The sequence below is a fragment of the Hesperophylax consimilis genome, chromosome 8 (genome assembly GCF_061612785.1).
Source record: "Hesperophylax consimilis isolate HC1 chromosome 8, BYU_Hcon_1.0, whole genome shotgun sequence".
NCBI lineage: Eukaryota > Metazoa > Arthropoda > Insecta > Trichoptera > Limnephilidae > Hesperophylax > Hesperophylax consimilis.
This window is the reverse complement of record NC_142843.1, coordinates 41752038-41770369: the sequence shown is the minus strand read 5'-3', so window position 1 is coordinate 41770369 and position 18332 is coordinate 41752038. Positions and strand designations below refer to the sequence as shown.

General features: G+C 33.6%; 1 protein-coding gene across 1 annotated transcript in view; it reads right to left on the bottom strand.

The window, feature by feature from the left end:
* The window catches only part of LOC149422086 (uncharacterized), a 32949-nt gene extending 31857 nt beyond the window's left edge, over positions 1 to 1092 (bottom strand). Inside the window, exons 1-2 of the mRNA XM_089634302.1 lie at positions 945 to 1092; positions 599 to 777 (exon numbers count right to left, since the gene is read on the bottom strand). Coding sequence (XP_089490428.1) covers positions 599 to 777; positions 945 to 973 — 208 coding nt within the window. The 5' untranslated portion in view covers positions 974 to 1092. The remainder of the gene's footprint in view (positions 1 to 598; positions 778 to 944) is intronic.
* Positions 1093 to 18332: the final 17240 nt, after the last annotated feature.

Below are 18332 nucleotides of genomic sequence, written 5' to 3'. Positions count from 1 at the left end.
TTGCAAAAACAGTATATACCAGTACATAGGTTAACTAAATATAGGTAACATGAAACATAAGAGTTATATAAGACATCAGAAGGTGCGGGTTCAATTCCCGTCGCCGGCATTTATTTTTACTCGGGAGATATTTTCAATTTGTATTGATATTTCAGGCGACTAATTATTGCTTGTAATAATTTGTATCGTGGTTTCCGTTTATCACCTACTTTTGTGTTATATGATGGGGGGTTTTTGAAACTCAAATCTATGTTATTCTTGTAGAGTGCAGAAATGTGTCATTCTCTCGTCAAAAATCGGATATATATAAATTATAGATGTTCAAGCAACTTTTGCTCTGATTTCACTGCAATTAATATGTAGCCGGTGACTATATACATATATATGCAATATGACTTGTTGAATGAACTACCTATTTGTGTAATGCAAAGAATGGATTTGGCTGATATCTCGACAAACGAACATGAAATAGCAGGCATCTGCTGTCTATGAAAGCATTCAATTTCTTCTTTACATTCCTTCTGTACCAATATAACTCATGTTTCTTGCATTACCCTGCAACGGAATCAATAATAACTTGTAATCAATCTCATGGTACCTCTCGGCAGGTCTTGCAGCTGTTGCAGGTCACCCTTGAGCTGGTTGATGTAGGTCAGCGAGTCCTGCAGGATGACGATGTGCGTGGTAGGCGGCGCAGGAGCGGGAAGGGCGGCCGCAAGCGCGGTGAAGGCGGCAGACAGACGGTCGCGCCTCTGTTTCTCCCAATTTCGACATTTTCTACAAAACCAACACAACTGAATTGTATAAACTCGTAAAAGAGGAACTTAAACAGGACGAATATAAAAGTTAAAAGACAGTACACTTCAATTCGTATTTTGGTTTATGAATACAAAATACCGACAACAACCGACAGGTAAATTAAATAAGCAATTTATTCAACTTACGTGTGGGTTCTATTCTTACTAGTCGGCATATTCTATCATGAGAGCATTCTACTTAGTAGAGAATAAGATAACATTATATTAACAAGCTTTTCGCATCTGGAACGACAAACTAAATAACGAAAGGTAATCATTATTATTTGACATTTGACAGTTGTTCCGAGTTCCGATATTCCTGTCTCGGTTACTTTGTCGCAGTGACTTTGCTGTCACCGGAACGCCCGATGCCGAGAAAACTTTTTTTTTTTTTATTTATCAAAAATATCCAAAATTAAATATGTTTGGAAAAATTGTGATATTTCCTGATAAAATAGCTGACATGAAATTTCCCAAATTTTAACATTATTAGCACCAAAATTATTAAACATTATCATACTTTTAGTCTGTCAGCACCTGGATAAAGAACCAACTCCATTTGGGTCTCCAGTAACTGAAACCGCAGTGATGGGTCATTTCAGTAATTTCAGATATCACATCTCTAGTCTTTTCGTCGATTTCCGTATTTTTATGAAAGCGCAGAATTCACAGGCGCCCGTTTCGCTCAGGAATTTGCTCGGCGGATCTTTCCGCCGATCCGATCCCGCGGCGGCAACACACACACATTCAGACATTCGATATCCGAATGTTCAGTGATGATATTCCTAATCAAATTTCCCTACATCTAGGGTTTTTTTTGAAGTGAAACTTCTTTAGGCGCGTAATGGATTTTCGGGGACGGAGTAAAACCGAGTCAGGATCGACACGAAAATGCGGGTACCCCCACCACCGCTCACCGTTCACTGTCCCTCTCTCACCATATGCGCTTGTTGAGGTGGGGGAGCCGCTCACGGACGTTTTGCTTTGAGTTACGAGCGAGATACGAGTTCGGTTTAGCAGGTCGGCCGGTAGCGCACTTGCGCGGCCACGCCCACCACGGCCAGTGAATCAGTTAGCAGCGTGCTCCCGCTGTGATAAGTTGTGTTCGCGTTTTGTGTTGCGTTTACATTTACATTTATAGTTGTAGTTCATTTAATTAATTCATTTAATTTTTGATGAAATGAAAATAGAGAGAGAGGAATACTAGAAGTTTCACTTCTGTCTTGCGTAGGCTTGACACACCCACTTTTTTTTTAAATATAGGGGGGGAAATACAGGTGTGGTAGTAAATAAAAATAGTCGGGCGCTTCAAACAATACACTTTATCCTATAGCGGGTGTTTTTCTTGATTAGCGCAAAAATATATCGCTTTCGTCAAATTGACACAATATTAAAATATTATAGTATGGGTAGGATCTGTATCGTCGCATGACTGAATTATTAACACAACTGAAAATTGAAAACGACTCTTAAATTCATATAAAATGTATAAACTATATGCTTGCACTATAATATACGACTTTTTTTTTTAAATCCTGATAATATGTTTATTGTTTATTGTGGTATTTTAAGTAGGTACATAGTTATCTATGTCCTAATACAATCCTTATATACATATAATTATGGTAACACATTTAAAATGAATCAATCACATATTTTCTTAATTTAATTTTAAATGTTTTTATGTTTTCTTCTGATTTTATTTCTTCTGGTAGCTCTCCAAATATCTTCAACGCTCCGTACATCAATGACTTTTGACTCTGTGTTTTTTTCCTGAAGGGGAGTCTCAATTCATTTATTTTCCTTGTCTCATGTGTGTGTTTGTTCTGCAGTTTATCAATTTTTCTTAGGAATTCACTAGACGTATGGCCATTGATTATCTTGTAGATTAAAAATATGGTATTAAAGTAAATAATTTGTTTAAATGACAAGATATTTAACTCCTTCAACATGTTCTTAATTTTTGTGTATCTATTTTTTTTCAATATGGTTCTCATTGCTCTATTTTGTAGAATTGTCATTTGTTTCATTAAACCGTCGTTGGATAAGAATAGAATGCTGCTACAGTAATTTATGTGTGGTACAATAATTGCGTTGTACACATTTTTACTGGAAACTGTGTTAGGGAATCTTCTTATTCTTCCCAACAGTGAGATTTTTTTGGCAATCTTTTTAATAATTTGTTTTGTATTTTGAGCAAAAGTTAATTTGGAGTCAATTATTACCCTCAAATATTTCATTTCAAATACTTCTTTCAATACTTCACCGTCTATCAATATGTCTTTTTTTGTTTGCGTCACTCGTTTTCCAATGTTCATGAATTTTGTTTTGTTTACATTCAATTTAAGTTTATTTTTCTTCAGCCATATTGATATATTATGTAGGTCTTCATTTAGATGGTATATGTGATAATCGATAAAAGATGTTTCTTTTTTAAGGTATGCCTCCTACCTTCAACCTTTGTTTAATCATTTGCAACTGGAGTATCTGAATTTTCGTTTTATGTCCCCTAAATTACAACACCAAAAATTACAGAGAACCTAAAAAAATATGTTTGAGAACCCAAAAATAAAATCACTAAAGCTACATTACCAACGCCACTGTTGGTTGTGTATGTATTGCAGTGTTCCCATATATAATTTCATTTATAGTTCCCCATAACGGCGCATTGTTCCCATATATAGTTCCCCATAACGTTTCGAAATTCTTCTTTTTTTTTATCAAAATGTATTGCAAATATCTAGTACGGATATGTGCTATTTAATTTAATTGTTTTTTTAGAATTTCACGCAGAATGGGCAACATACTGATATATCTATTATTTGTTTATAGTTTCACCTTGTTTATACCAACTTCGGAATCATTATGAACTTCATTCCATTATATTTTTTAGAAAAAAATCCAGAAAAATTTTCAAATTGTAGTTTTGTTTCAAAACTCTCAATACAATATGAAGAAATTAAAAAAATTCCTGAAAACTTTTTAATTTTCTCGAACATAAAAATAACCCCCCCCCCCCATGATATTATTAATTTCTCCGGGGGATTCAGTACTTGAGTACCTCATACAAACTTAATATGAAATATTTTTTTTATATTTTTTTGTTGTTATTTTATGAAATAAACAAAAAAATACTGAGGACTGCGAATGAGGTCATGCTCGGTGAGCCGGTCTGTCCGTCGCGTCGCAGGAATACACGGGCGAGATCTGTGTGTGAATTCTGCGTAGAAAACGACTGCGAGAGGGACATTATTGATTCCAAAAGAAAGGAAAAAAAATTGGTCCGCAAAGATTATTTTTTTATTTAGATTCGGATAACTTCCATATACCAAACATCATTTTTAATAGTTATTATTATTAATAATTTGTAAGGCGCCATTTTTGTGAAAAATCACCTCAAGGGCGACGTAACTATGATTCAAACAAAAAATAACTTGGAATGCCGATCTTGTACTCCTTAGGGCCCGTTCCCACTTCCGTTTTCAAATCGGAGGCGTGTCCCGTTTTAAAAACGGATGGCCAATGGCCCTGTTCACACTACCGTTTTAAAAACGGACCATACTCTACGAAAAAAAAAATTGTCGATTATTGATCGTGTTATTTGCTCATTCTTCAGTAATGGTGCGCAATGAACGACGATGAAGCTCTTGTTGTCATGTTGTACTTATTAAAAAGAAGGAAAAAAGTGAAAAGAAAATTTTGGGTACACCCAATCATAGCCGAATGATTTTCTGTAGGAATTTTCCAAGTGTTAATTGGTGAGTTGAGAAGTGATGAAGTTCTTTAATTATTTTAGAATAATAATGATTGGATTATTTATATAGCGCCGTTTTCACCATGAAAAATCACCTCAAGGGCGCTTAATGGCTTAAGAGAATGTCTATCACTTCCTTTAACCATCTACTGGAATGAGTTTCAGAGAACTTAACATATCAAAATACAAAATTGAGAAAGTGCATTTGTCCTGAAGAAAGGCTATCGATATTTTAAAGTAAGAAAACAATAACAACTCAAATATTTTTTATTATGTGTTTATTAAAATAATAAGCTCTTCCGTGCATCTCATTAAAGCTTTAAAATTTAAAAAAAGTAAACTTAAAAAAATAAAAATAAAAATTTTGATGTACAAAAGTTGTGTACACCAAGTGTTTTGTTTTTATTTGGTTAAAGATAAAATATTACCATACTCTTTCTTCGACCAGTGGTATTAAATTTTCGGGATTTATTTCTTTATCCATTATTGTAGTTTTGATTTATTTACTTAACAAAATAACCAAATACAAGCACGCAGCGTGCCTGCTTCCTTGCGACAGGGAGCGGGCGGGGAGGGGTCGGGGTTTGGCGGGGACTCTGCCGGAACGACTAGACGACAAGTGTGAACAGCTCCATACAACACTATGAGCGAGCGTGTTCCGACACGATTTGAAAACGGACGCGCTGCGTAGGCGAGCCATCCGACAAAAAATGTCGGATCCGTTTTCAAATCGTGTCGGACAAGTGTGAACAGCTCCATACATCCACTACAGCCACTAGGGCATCCGTTTTTAAAACGGGACCCGCCTCCGATTTGAAAACGGAAGTGGGAACGGGCCCTTAGGGCCCGTTCCCACTTCCGTTTTCAAATCGGAGGCGGGTCCCGTTTTAAAAACGGATGGCCAATGGCCCTGTTCACACTTCCGTTTTAAAAACGGATCCGTTTTAAAAACGGACCGTACTCTACGAAAAAAAATAATTGTCGATTCAACAAAAACATGTTATTTGCTCATTCTTCAGTAATGGTGCGCAATGGACGACGATGAAGCTCTTGTTGTCATGTGGTACTTATTAAAAAGAAGGAAAAAAGTAAAAAGAAAATATTGGGTTCACCCAATCATAGCCGAATGATTTTCTGTAGGAATTTTCCAAGTGTTAATTGGTGAGTTGAGAAGTGATGAACTAAAGTTCTTTAATTATTTTAGAATAATAATGATTGGATTATTTATATAGCGCCGTTTTCACCATGAGAAAATCACCTCAAGGGCGCTTAATGGCTTAAGAGGATGTCTATCACTTCCTTTAACCATCTACTGGCAGCGGCGTAGCTACCTAGGGGCTACGCGGGGCAGTGCCCCGGGGCCCTCAAGCTTAGGGGGCCCTCGAATCTTTACGAGAAATCTCGATCTAACTGAACTTTTGGAAATTTCTCCCATTTTCAAAACAACTCAGTTGAGAGAAATTCAAAAGTTATTCCTAAGAATTCCCCTAAATTCTTTCTGTAGGTTGGCAGTGTTGTCAATTTGACGGATAGTGATATGTGCGTCATTCCCCAACGACACTTGTAGCGTATTAAAATATGGATAAAAAGAAGAAACCCAGTGGTGCATTTAAACGCAAACAACGCCAAGAAAGAGAAGATAGTAAACAAAAATTGCCCAAAATTGACAAGTTTTTTAGTCAGCCTTCTGCAAGTACATCTGGCCAAAATATTTCTATTGATAGTGACTCAAATAATGTGGTAACTGCAGTGTTGGTTGAGAAGCCTACTGAAGAAGATTCGACAATTATTTCAGTTGGAGATACCTCCGCCGCCGATCATGTGAACGTGGATTATGTTTGCATGACACACATAAGAGCGGAGGGTTTGGAGGAACCACAGACCTCTACATTTTTCGAAAATGTGTACGACAAATCTTCTTATGACTTGGGAAACTTCACGAACAAAATATTAAGTGATAACGAAAAACGTTAAATTCTTGATAGGGGGCCTTTACAGCCTTCAGGACCTTTTCCAACAGACATCAACCAGAACAATAGGTGTTTTTCAAAATCGTGCTACTTTTCGTGTTCTAAATATGGGCCAGTTAATCGTTTTTGGTTGTGTTATTCCAAAATACTAGACGCTGCCTATTGTCAACCCTGCTGGTTATTTGCTTCACAAAGGAATAATGTTTGGTGTACAGGAATTCGAGATTGGAAGCATTTATCAGAAAGAATTAAACAACCTAGTTTTACCTCAACTAACTCAAGCATGGACTGTTCACCAATTATGAAAGGAAATAATGAGCAAATATGGAGTGCTAGAATGCGACCTAACGGAAGTATTTACAGCAATGTTATTATTCTTTACAATTCCTGTCTCTTCTGCAGCAGCTGAAAGGTCATTTAGCAAATTAAAAATAATAAAAAAATATTTAAGAAATAAGATTGGCCAAACTCGACTCCGACATTTATTGCTAATAGCAATTGAAAACAAAACCGCATCAAGCCTGGATTTAAACGAAGTCATTGATACTTTTGCGAAAACTAAAGCTAGGAAAATAATGTAAATATAATTGTTATTTAGTCAGTTGGTAGGCCCGACCTTTATATAATAAACCCTTGAATCTTCTCTATTTATTAGCCAAACTTACACCAAGTATTAATTGTAATTTATGTTGTTACTGTTTAATATTTTTATTACCTGCCCTGCAGTCTGCAGTGCACAAAAAAGAGCTTGTAGCTTAGCATTTTTGAAGTGTTTGTATATTTCATATTTTTATTTGATAAAACCTAATCAGCTTACAGAGCAGTGGGGCCCCATTTTTTAATTTGCCCCAGGGCCCTTGGTTACCTAGCTACGCCACTGTCTACTGGAATGAGTTTCAGAGAGCTTAACATATCAAAATACAAAATTGAGAGAGTGCATTTGTCGTGAAGAAAGGCTATCGATATTTTAAAGTAAGAAAACAATAACAACTCAAATATTTTTTTAAACTAATACGCTCTTCCGTGCATCGTGCATTTCATTAAAGCTTTAAAATTTTAAAAAAGTAAACTTTAAAAAATTAAAATATTAATTTTCATATACAAAAGTTGTGACACCAAGTGTTTTGTTTTTATTTAGTTAAAAATAAAATATTACTATACTCTTTCTTCGACCAGTGGTATTAAATTTTCGGGATTTATTTCCTTATCCATTATTGTAGTTTTGTTAAATACAAGCACGCAGCGTGCCTGCTTCCTTGCGACTGCGAGCGGGCGGGGAGGGGTCGGGGTGTGACGGGGACTCTGCCGGAACGACTAGACGACAAGTGTGAACAGCTCCATACATCCACTACAGCCACTAGGGCATCCGTTTTTAAAACGGGACCCGCCTCCGTTTTTAAAACGGAAGTGGGAACGGGCCCTTAGTGTTCCACGGAGGTACACAGCGAATCGCCGCAGTACGCCCGACGCCGGCTGACACTTTTTTCGTGTCTAAATTGTACCGTCTTAACAAATATTTTTTTTACATATTTATAAAAAAAAATTATACATCTGTCTTATTTATGAATACAAAGAAATGTTTTCTCTCTCACTAATGTTATTAATGTTATACATGGTAAAGAAATACGAAAAAATCTTGTAATTCCTAGAAAGCGAAATGAGTGATCTTCCCAATAAAAAAATCTTGTAATTCCTATAAAGCGAAATGAGTGATCTTCCCAATAAAAAAATCTTGTAATTCCTATAAAGCGAAATGAGTGATCTTCCTTATAAAAAAATCTTGTAATTCCTATAAAGCGAAATGAGTGATCTTACTAATAAAAAAATTGTAATTCCTATAAAGCGAAATGAGTGAGATCTTACTAATAAAAAAATTGTAATTCCTATAAAGCGAAATGAGTGATCTTCCCAATAAAAAAATCTTGTAATTCCTATAAAGCGAAATGAGTGATCTTCCTAATAAAAAAATCTTGTAATTCCTATAAAGCGAAATGAGTGATCTTACTAATAAAAAAATCTTGTAATTCCTATATAGCGAAATGAGTGATCTTACTAATATAAAAATCTTGTAATTCCTATAAAGCGAAATGAGTGAGATCTTACTAATAAAAAAAATGTAATTCCTATAAAGCGAAATGAGTGATCTTACTAATAAAAAAATCTTGTAATTCCTATATAGCGAAATGAGTGATCTTACTAATATAAAAAATCTTGTAATTCCTATAAAGCGAAATGAGTGATCTTCCTTATAAAAAAAAAATCTTGTAATTCCTATAAAGCGAAATGAGTGAGATCTTACTAATAAAAAAAAATTGTAATTCCTATAAAGCGAAATGAGTGATCTTCCCAATAAAAATCGCGTTCTCAAATACATAATTTCAAAGTAATATATTTGCACTCGTCGAAACGAAAGTCTAGAATAATATTTATTTATGCCCTTTGGGTTTTTACGTTAATAGTTAATGCATTTTTCGTGTATTTATCTACATTATATATGTTTTTTTCATCTGTGATTTCAGATATTTGCTTGTAATTCTTATTTTTATTTATTATCTCATTTATTGTTGACCAATTTTTTGTATTATTATCTTTAGCTTCAATTACAATTTCGTGTTTGTTTTGGTATTCGATAACATTACACACGATGTACATAATATATTATAACATATTTTCCCATGCTACAGTACCTACTAAAATAAAAAGGGAACCTCGCAGAAATTGATGGCAATAATAGACTGGAGTGGCGCGTGGTACCGCCGCCCTGAAGTGTACGTGCAGAGCCAAGACAGAGTTGGGCGGCAATTCTCTTCACGTGGGTGGTTTATTTATGCTCTTCACCTCCCCTTCTCCTAAACAGCGCAGTGGGGAATGGTGTGATTCATTTACAATATCTGACACAATTTTAAGAATTCTTCCATAGATCTATTGCAAAGCATTACATCATATTTATATTTTATAATAAATCTTTATTTGACGTTTTGAACTTTTAGTAATGTGTTTATTGATAAGGAATTCTCCGTGAAATATGAGAATAATATTATTTCAACCAATCTTCTAATCTCAAGTCTCATTAATTTAATAATACTAAGGGAACCGCATGTATCCATTTCAAGATTTAAACTTTGGAAGGAAATGTTTAATCTGGCACCAAAGGATGTCAAAGATTTGACAAATCTGACAGAAATAATGTGAAAACAATAATCTTTTGTATCAGCGGAAAAAATAACGATTCTTGCAAGATGTTTCCTTTTTGAACTGTCGTATTATTTCTCATAAATTATTTAGTTATATTGTTCACTCAATTTTAAGGGCTTTTACAAACATGTGATATACGTCAATATAATAATTCAGTGGAACATTATTAATAAAGAAGTGAAATTTGTTAAAGAAATTATAAAATGGAATAATAAAAGCTAACATTAATATTTATTTATGAGGTACGTTATTATAGCCTTCTTGTGACTAAATTATGAATTATTGCGGAAAGACATTAATATTGGCAATCCCACTTTGAGTTCCTACCTTACCTAGTAGCCTTATGGCTCGCAGTTAAAAGAAACTGTAAAACGATGCGCGGCCCATAAAAATATTTATTTATGAGGTATTTTATTATAGCCTTCTTGGGAATAAATTGTGAATTATTGTGGAAAGACGTTAATATTGGCAAACCCACTTTGAGTTTCTACCTTACCTAGGCCCTATGGTTTACAGTTCAAAGAAACTGTAAAACGATGCGCGGCAATGATTTATTTATGTTATAAATAAATAAATAAATAGCGAATAAATTTGAATAAAGATTTAAAATATGCCATATTTGATTTGGCGTTGTTGATGTCACGCCAACCATTCCAGACAGCCCCCTTTACACTTTCACCACTGACACCGTTACAAAGTCAGAGAGGTATAAGTTATGTATTGAGATAGAATGGCGCATATTATCTGTAAATGCACCGAGGGTTCAGGAGGTTGGAGATCACCCGATTAGCTCTAAAAACCCAATATTATGCGCCGGCCGCTAGGTATTATCAGCGCTTGACTCTTGAGTTGCTTGGAGCCTCTGTCTTGTTATCCTTATATCTCTGTGCTCTTCGTTCACATTATATAAGAGTGGGCGATTAAACTAAAATATGCTAACCTCATATTTTGAGTTAAAATAACTGGTGTTACTACCCGGGTTCGCCAAACTAGCAAGTCTTCTTAATTAACAATATTACCGCCCGGGAACCAGTCAATGGGTAATCAACACCTCTGCCATAGGTCAGCCCGAGTGGTTCTTAGCAGGGGTGCCCAGGTTCATGGGGTGAGGTTGGTCCAGGTTTGGATAGCAGGTGACCCAATGCCTCGAACTGCATTGCGAGGGATGGATTCGTACGTCACTCCTGGACACACTGACCCCCCAGATTCCTTCCCATCGCTCATGCCTTTTTCTTCCCAGAGCTTCCTCACCTTCCTTTACTTCAAAATACCCTCCGGGCCTTCCGTGTGGAGTTAATGTTACAAAATAAAGATGAAACAAGCAAAAGTGGGTAGATACTACATATCTATCAGTATCTATCAGATCTATCAGTATCGTCCTGCTCTCAAAAGACCACCATTCTGTTATATCGAATAATAGACTGTTGACTCAGACCTATGACGTTTATTGACACTCTTACACATTTTTATTATCTCCAAAGCGACGCATCAGGACTGCCATAGCAATACATATCACATTCAGAATCAGAATTTTGCTTGAAATAGCTTTGGACATACTTTCAACTTTGGACGGTTTACACATAGTTCCCGTGAGCACTTAGGCCATAGGCCCATTGTGCTATCTCCCATTTTACCTCATTAACAGGCTGTCTCCTGGTTCCACAATGTGTCTTCTCAATTGGTTCCCTAAAGGCCCCACAAGGGAACATGGCCTCATCTCTCCTCTCCACTCCTCCTCGGTTTCTTGACTGCCCCACGAGGAAAAAGGGCCTCATCTCTCCTCTCCACTCCTCATTGGTTCCCTGAAGGACCAACGAGAGAAGAGGGCCTCATCTTTTCTCTCTAATCCTCCTTGGTTCCTTAACGGCCCCACGAGGAAAAAGGGGTTCGTCTCTCCTCTCCACCAAGTTAGGAATTATCAGCGCACGGAGTGGGCTGCTCCAATTGCGTCAGAATAGGGCCGGACTTGGTGCTTTTTAACCTTTTTTCCCAACTCCTTCCATTCCCCACTACCTTTAGCCTCACAACCTGCCCAGATTGAGGATGCCATAGTCCTGCTGGCTCAGGACATTTGGACAGTAATACTCTTGTACGGTATTCACATTTTAAACAAGAGATATGGCGTATTGTTTTATATTTTTACAATAATGATCGAAATAACGTTATGAGTTGCGAACGGTAAATACTTATTTATGCTATCATAGATTAAAGTATGTCGATAAATAAATTCATAATATTAGTAGTAACCACGGTCCTAACTCTGGCGGGATAAAAAGGTAGTATCCTACAAGGCCACCATCTTCAACTGGAACCGGAACATAACAAACAAATTTAGGCAGATGAAATTCCAAATGGTCCAGTTAAAACCTGACTTCATTCTGCTCCGTCATTAATATTGTCCTGAAGAAGGTTTAGATATAATATAACCGAAACTATAATAAAATGGTTAAAAAGAAAGTACTTTTTCATCTAATTAATAAACTTTTAATTGGACATCAATGCAATTATTTAATGTGTAAATAGGTCACCCCGACCGGCAAGCAATAGAAAATATAAAACAAGAAGGGCGGGAATAATAATAACAACGTTAGTAATTATTGTGATGTGATGAGCATAACATAATGTTAGACTTTGGCAAACTAGTCACATTCATCTTTCGACGGAGTTCAATTTGAATACAAATATAAAATGGTAGAATGATAGCGGCCGACAGTACCTGCAGTGACTAAGTCCGACAGCTCCTTTTCCGCAAGGTATACCTATAATAAATTTATTTAGTTTATAAAGATTTAGTTTTTCTTTCGATATTATATTAACATGTATAATATTACTTTTGTTATACCAGTCGTTTGGTCCCCAATAATCTTACAATATCTACATCATCTTACATTATCCACCTCCAAGCAATTATACTTTACGAACATGTAACATGTAAACTATGAGATATACTCGTAGGATTTCTCTTAGTGGATATTATAAATGAATGAACTGATGAAAGGAATCATCCTAAACTCATGGAAAACATCTTTAATAACGCCAATTCCGAAAATCATAAACGAAAGACAATTTGAAGGTTTTAGACGAATAAATTGCTTACCAAATTCGAACAATTGCTAGAATCCGTTGTTAAAAAGAGAAGCTTAGTAAACATATTTTACATACTTTGTTGTAATATTAATTTCTTATAATTAAATTATAATATGTAAATTAAATCCTCAGCACGGCAGATCCCAGTGAGGATATCATTATCTCTATATGTTACTAAGAAAAGAAGACAATAAATCATTATACAGAAATCTGGTTTTAGAAACAAATATTCATGTGAAACAGCCATAAATTATGTAATGAATGAATGGAAAACAAGCGTGGACCAAAATAAGTGTACAATAGCAGTGTTTATTGATTTCCGAAACAATAGACAGGAGTACAGGAGCATATTAATACCCAAAAAATAGTTGGAAATTAACTATAATGGTTTAAATACTATCTGAAAAATTGAAATACAAAAAACCAAATTTGGAGACGCCATATCGGAGGAACAGCCAGTGAACCTGGAAGTCCAACAAGGATCTGTATTCGGGCCACTACTATTTATATTATTTATCAACGATATAGTACAGTGCTTAAAATACTGTTCAATCAAACTTTTTGCAGATGATACTCTTTTATGAATAACAGGAAATCATTTTGAGGAAGCTATGCTTAAAATACATTACTACCTCGGTCAAATTTCTATATGTGGTTAAAGGTAAACAAATTAAAACTAAATGCAACAAAAATTAAATGCATGGTAATAGGTAAAAAATTAAACGGACAAGACAAAATAATCATAGATAAATAGAGAAAGTAGAGGAAATCAAATACTTAGGAATTATAACAGACAATCAACTCAAATTCAACTCTAACTTTGAGTTATTAGCTAAGAAAATGGCAAAAGGGTTAACTTTTTAAAAATAATGAGAAATAAATTAGACGGAATTATAAGGAAATTAGTTTATAATAGTATAGTGGCATCTCATTTAAATTACCACTGTAGTGTACTTTTCTTGTGCAATCAAACACATATAAACCAATTGCAAATAATTCAAAATAGAGGCATGGGAGCAGTGTTGAATTGTAGTAGACAAACTAAGATAATTAATGTGCAGAAACAACTAGGTATGTTAAGTGCGAGACAGAGTATAATTTACAACATCTTAATATTTATATTTAAGCTCAAAAATAAGATGCTCCCGAAATACATGTTTGAGAATTTAAATTTAAATTTTGAAATACATGGCTACCCCACGATAAGCTATGGATATTTTAAACTTCCTAAAACAAGTTTGCCGGAAACCCAAAATAATCTTTATTCTAAAGGCTTCAAGATATATAGTGAACTACCGACGCGACGGATGTTAAAGAAGCTTTACTTTAACATTTTGCTTTGGTGCTTGCAGCTTTTCGTGGGTTATACCTAAATGCTGTAAAAAAAGTTTTTATATGTTTATAAAGTTTTATGCACAAATGTATTTTTAAAACTAAATAAAGCAACAATTAAATTAAATAAGAATGCTAATAAATGTTAACTTAAGTAAATAATTCATTAAATTAGATTTCACTGCTTTTGATTTTTTTTATGTTTCTCTTCTATAGAAGCTGTGGATTGTGTTTAGAAGAGTGGTGAGCATCAAGATGAAGAATATTTAGTGTTTTTAGTTATGATTTTAGGAAATATGAATATTAAAAAATATTTGTTAGTAAACAAATAAAAATTTATCAATTTAAGAAGATAGTTTCATCATTTTGGTATTTTTACATTGAACTTCTCCTTAATCGCTTTTAGTAGGTGTTTATCGTTTTCGATTGCTGATATTTTCGGGTAGGCTGTTGAAGTATTTTTTCCCTGAATATAATTATTAATATTTACTAACCTATGATTTTAGTGAACAATAAAACACCGAAATATAAAGTCAGCCGCGTTTGAAAATTAGATTTTTATAATATCGTCTATTTTAACCATCCGACCCAAATGTGTCGACTATTTTTTTTTTTTTTTTCTAAAGAAAGACAAACATTCCCGGGATACGAATAACCCAACAATGTTTGAAAATCTCCTACTACCACCACAGAAAGCCGAAAATGTTGCTTGTGATAATAATAAAAATATGGAGGACTTAGCCAGCCGAGGAATCGAACACGCGACGCTCGGGTGAGACCCAAGCGCTATGCCCACTCAACCACTGACCGGTCAATAAGATAGTGTACTGAAGTAGACATTTTAGTCGATAATTTATAATATCGTCTATTTTAACCATCTGACTCAAATGTGTCGACTTTATAATAAGATAGTGTGCTGAAGTATACATTTTAGTCGATAATTTATAATATCGTCTATTTTAACCATCTGACTCAAATGTGTCGACTTTATAATAAGATAGTGTGCTGAAGTATACATTTTAGTCGATAATTTATAATATCGTCTATTTTAACCATCTGACTCAAATGTGTCGACTTTATAATAAGATAGTGTGCTGAAGTATACATTTTAGTCGATAATTTATAATATCGTCTATTTTAACCATCTGACTCTATGTGTCGACTTTATAATAAGATAGTGTGCTGAAGTATACATTTTAGTCGATAATTTATAATATCGTCTATTTTAACCATCTGACTCAAATGTGTCGACTTTATAATAAGATAGTGTGCTGAAGTATACATATTAGTCGATAATTTATAATATCGTCTATTTTAACCATCTGAGTCAAATGTGTCGACTTTATAATAAGATTGTGTGCTGAAGTATACATTTTAGTCGATAATTTATAATATCGTCTATTTTAACCATCTGACTCAAATGTGTCGACTTTATAATAAGATAGTGTGCTGAAGTATACATATTAGTCGATAATTTATAATATCGTCTATTTTAACCATCTGACTCAAATGTGTCGACTTTATAATAAGATAGTGTGCTGAAGTATACATATTAGTCGATAATTTATAATATCGTCTATTTTAACCATCTGAGTCAAATGTGTCGACTTTATAATAAGATTGTGTGCTGAAGTATACATTTTAGTCGATAATTTATAATATCGTCTATTTTAACCATCTGACTCAAATGTGTCGACTTTATAATAAGATAGTGTGCTGAAGTATACATTTTAGTCGATAATTTATAATATCGTCTATTTTAACCATCTGACTCAAATGTGTCGACTTTATAATAAGATAGTGTGCTGAAGTATACATATTAGTCGATAATTTATAATATCGTCTATTTTAACCATCTGAGTCAAATGTGTCGACTTTATAATAAGATTGTGTGCTGAAGTATACATTTTAGTCGATAATTTATAATATCGTCTATTTTAACCATCTGACTCAAATGTGTCGACTTTATAATAAGATAGTGTGCTGAAGTATACATTTTAGTTGATAATTTATAATATCGTCTATTTTAACCATCTGACTAAAATGTGTCGACTTTATAATAAGATAGTGTGCTGAAGTATACATTTTAGTCGATAATTTATAATATCGTCTATTTTTTAACCATCTGACTCAAATGTGTCGACTTTATAATAAGATAGTGTGCTGAAGTATACATATTAGTCGATAATTTATAATATCGTCTATTTTAACCATCTGAGTCAAATGTGTCGACTTTATAATAAGATAGTGTGCTGAAGTATACATTTTAGTCGATAATTTATAATATCGTCTATTTTAACCATCTGACTCAAATGTGTCGACTTTATAATAAGATAGTGTGCTGAAGTATACATTTTAGTCGATAATTTATAATATCGTCTATTTTAACCATCTGACTCAAATGTGTCGACTTTATAATAAGATAGTGTGCTGAAGTATACATTTTAGTCGATAATTTATAATATCGTCTATTTTAACCATCTGACTCAAATGTGTCGACTTTATAATAAGATAGTGTACTGAAGTATACATTTTAGTCGATAATTTATAATATCGTCTATTTTAACCATCTGAGTCAAATGTGTCGACTTTATAATAAGATAGTGTGCTGAAGTATACATTTTAGTCGATAATTTATAATATCGTCTATTTTAACCATCTGACTCAAATGTGTCGACTTTATAATAAGATAGTGTGCTGAAGTATACATTTTAGTCGATAATTTATAATATCGTCTATTTTAACCATCTGACTCAAATGTGTCGACTTTATAATAAGATAGTGTGCTGAAGTATACATTTTAGTCGATAATTTATAATATCGTCTATTTTAACCATCTGACTCAAATGTGTCGACTTTATAATAAGATAGTGTGCTGAAGTATACATTTTAGCCGATAATTTATAATATCGTCTATTTTAACCATCTGACTCAAATGTGTCGACTTTATAATAAGATAGTGTGCTGAAGTATACATTTTAGTCGATAATTTATAATATCGTCTATTTTAACCATCTGACTCAAATGTGTCGACTTTATAATAAGATAGTGTGCTGAAGTATACATTTTAGTCGATAATTTATAATATCGTCTATTTTAACCATCTGACTCAAATGTGTCGACTTTATAATAAGATAGTGTGCTGAAGTATACATTTTAGTCGATAATTTATAATATCGTCTATTTTAACCATCTGACTCAAATGTGTCGACTTTATAATAAGATAGTGTGCTGAAGTATACATTTTAGCCGATAATTTATAATATCGTCTATTTTAACCATCTGACTCAAATGTGTCGACTTTATAATAAGATAGTGTGCTGAAGTATACATTTTAGTCGATAATTTATAATATCGTCTATTTTAACCATCTGACTCAAACGTGTCGACTTTATAATAAGATAGTGTGCTGAAGTATACATTTTAGTCGATAATTTATAATATCGTCTATTTTAACCATCTGACTCAAATGTGTCGACTTTATAATAAGATAGTGTGCTGAAGTATACATTTTAGTCGATAATTTATAATATCGTCTATTTTAACCATCTGACTCAAATGTGTCGACTTTATAATAAGATAGTGTGCTGAAGTATACATTTTAGCCGATAATTTATAATATCGTCTATTTTAACCATTTGACTCAAACGTGTCGATTTTATAATAAGATAGTGTGCTGAAGTATACATTTTTGTCGATAATTTATAATATCGTCTATTTTAACCATCTGACTCAAATGTGTCGACTTTATAATAAGATAGTGTGCTGAAGTATACATATTAGTCGATAATTTATAATATCGTCTATTTTAACCATCTGAGTCAAATGTGTCGACTTTATAATAAGATTGTGTGCTGAAGTATACATATTAGTCGATAATTTATAATATCGTCTATTTTAACCATCTGACTCAAATGTGTCGACTTTATAATAAGATAGTGTGCTGAAGTATACATATTAGTCGATAATTTATAATATCGTCTATTTTAACCATCTGACTCAAATGTGTCGACTTTATAATAAGATAGTGTGCTGAAGTATACATATTAGTCGATAATTTATAATATCGTCTATTTTAACCATCTGAGTCAAATGTGTCGACTTTATAATAAGATTGTGTGCGAAGTATACATTTTAGTCGATAATTTATAATATCGTCTATTTTAACCATCTGACTCAAATGTGTCGACTTTATAA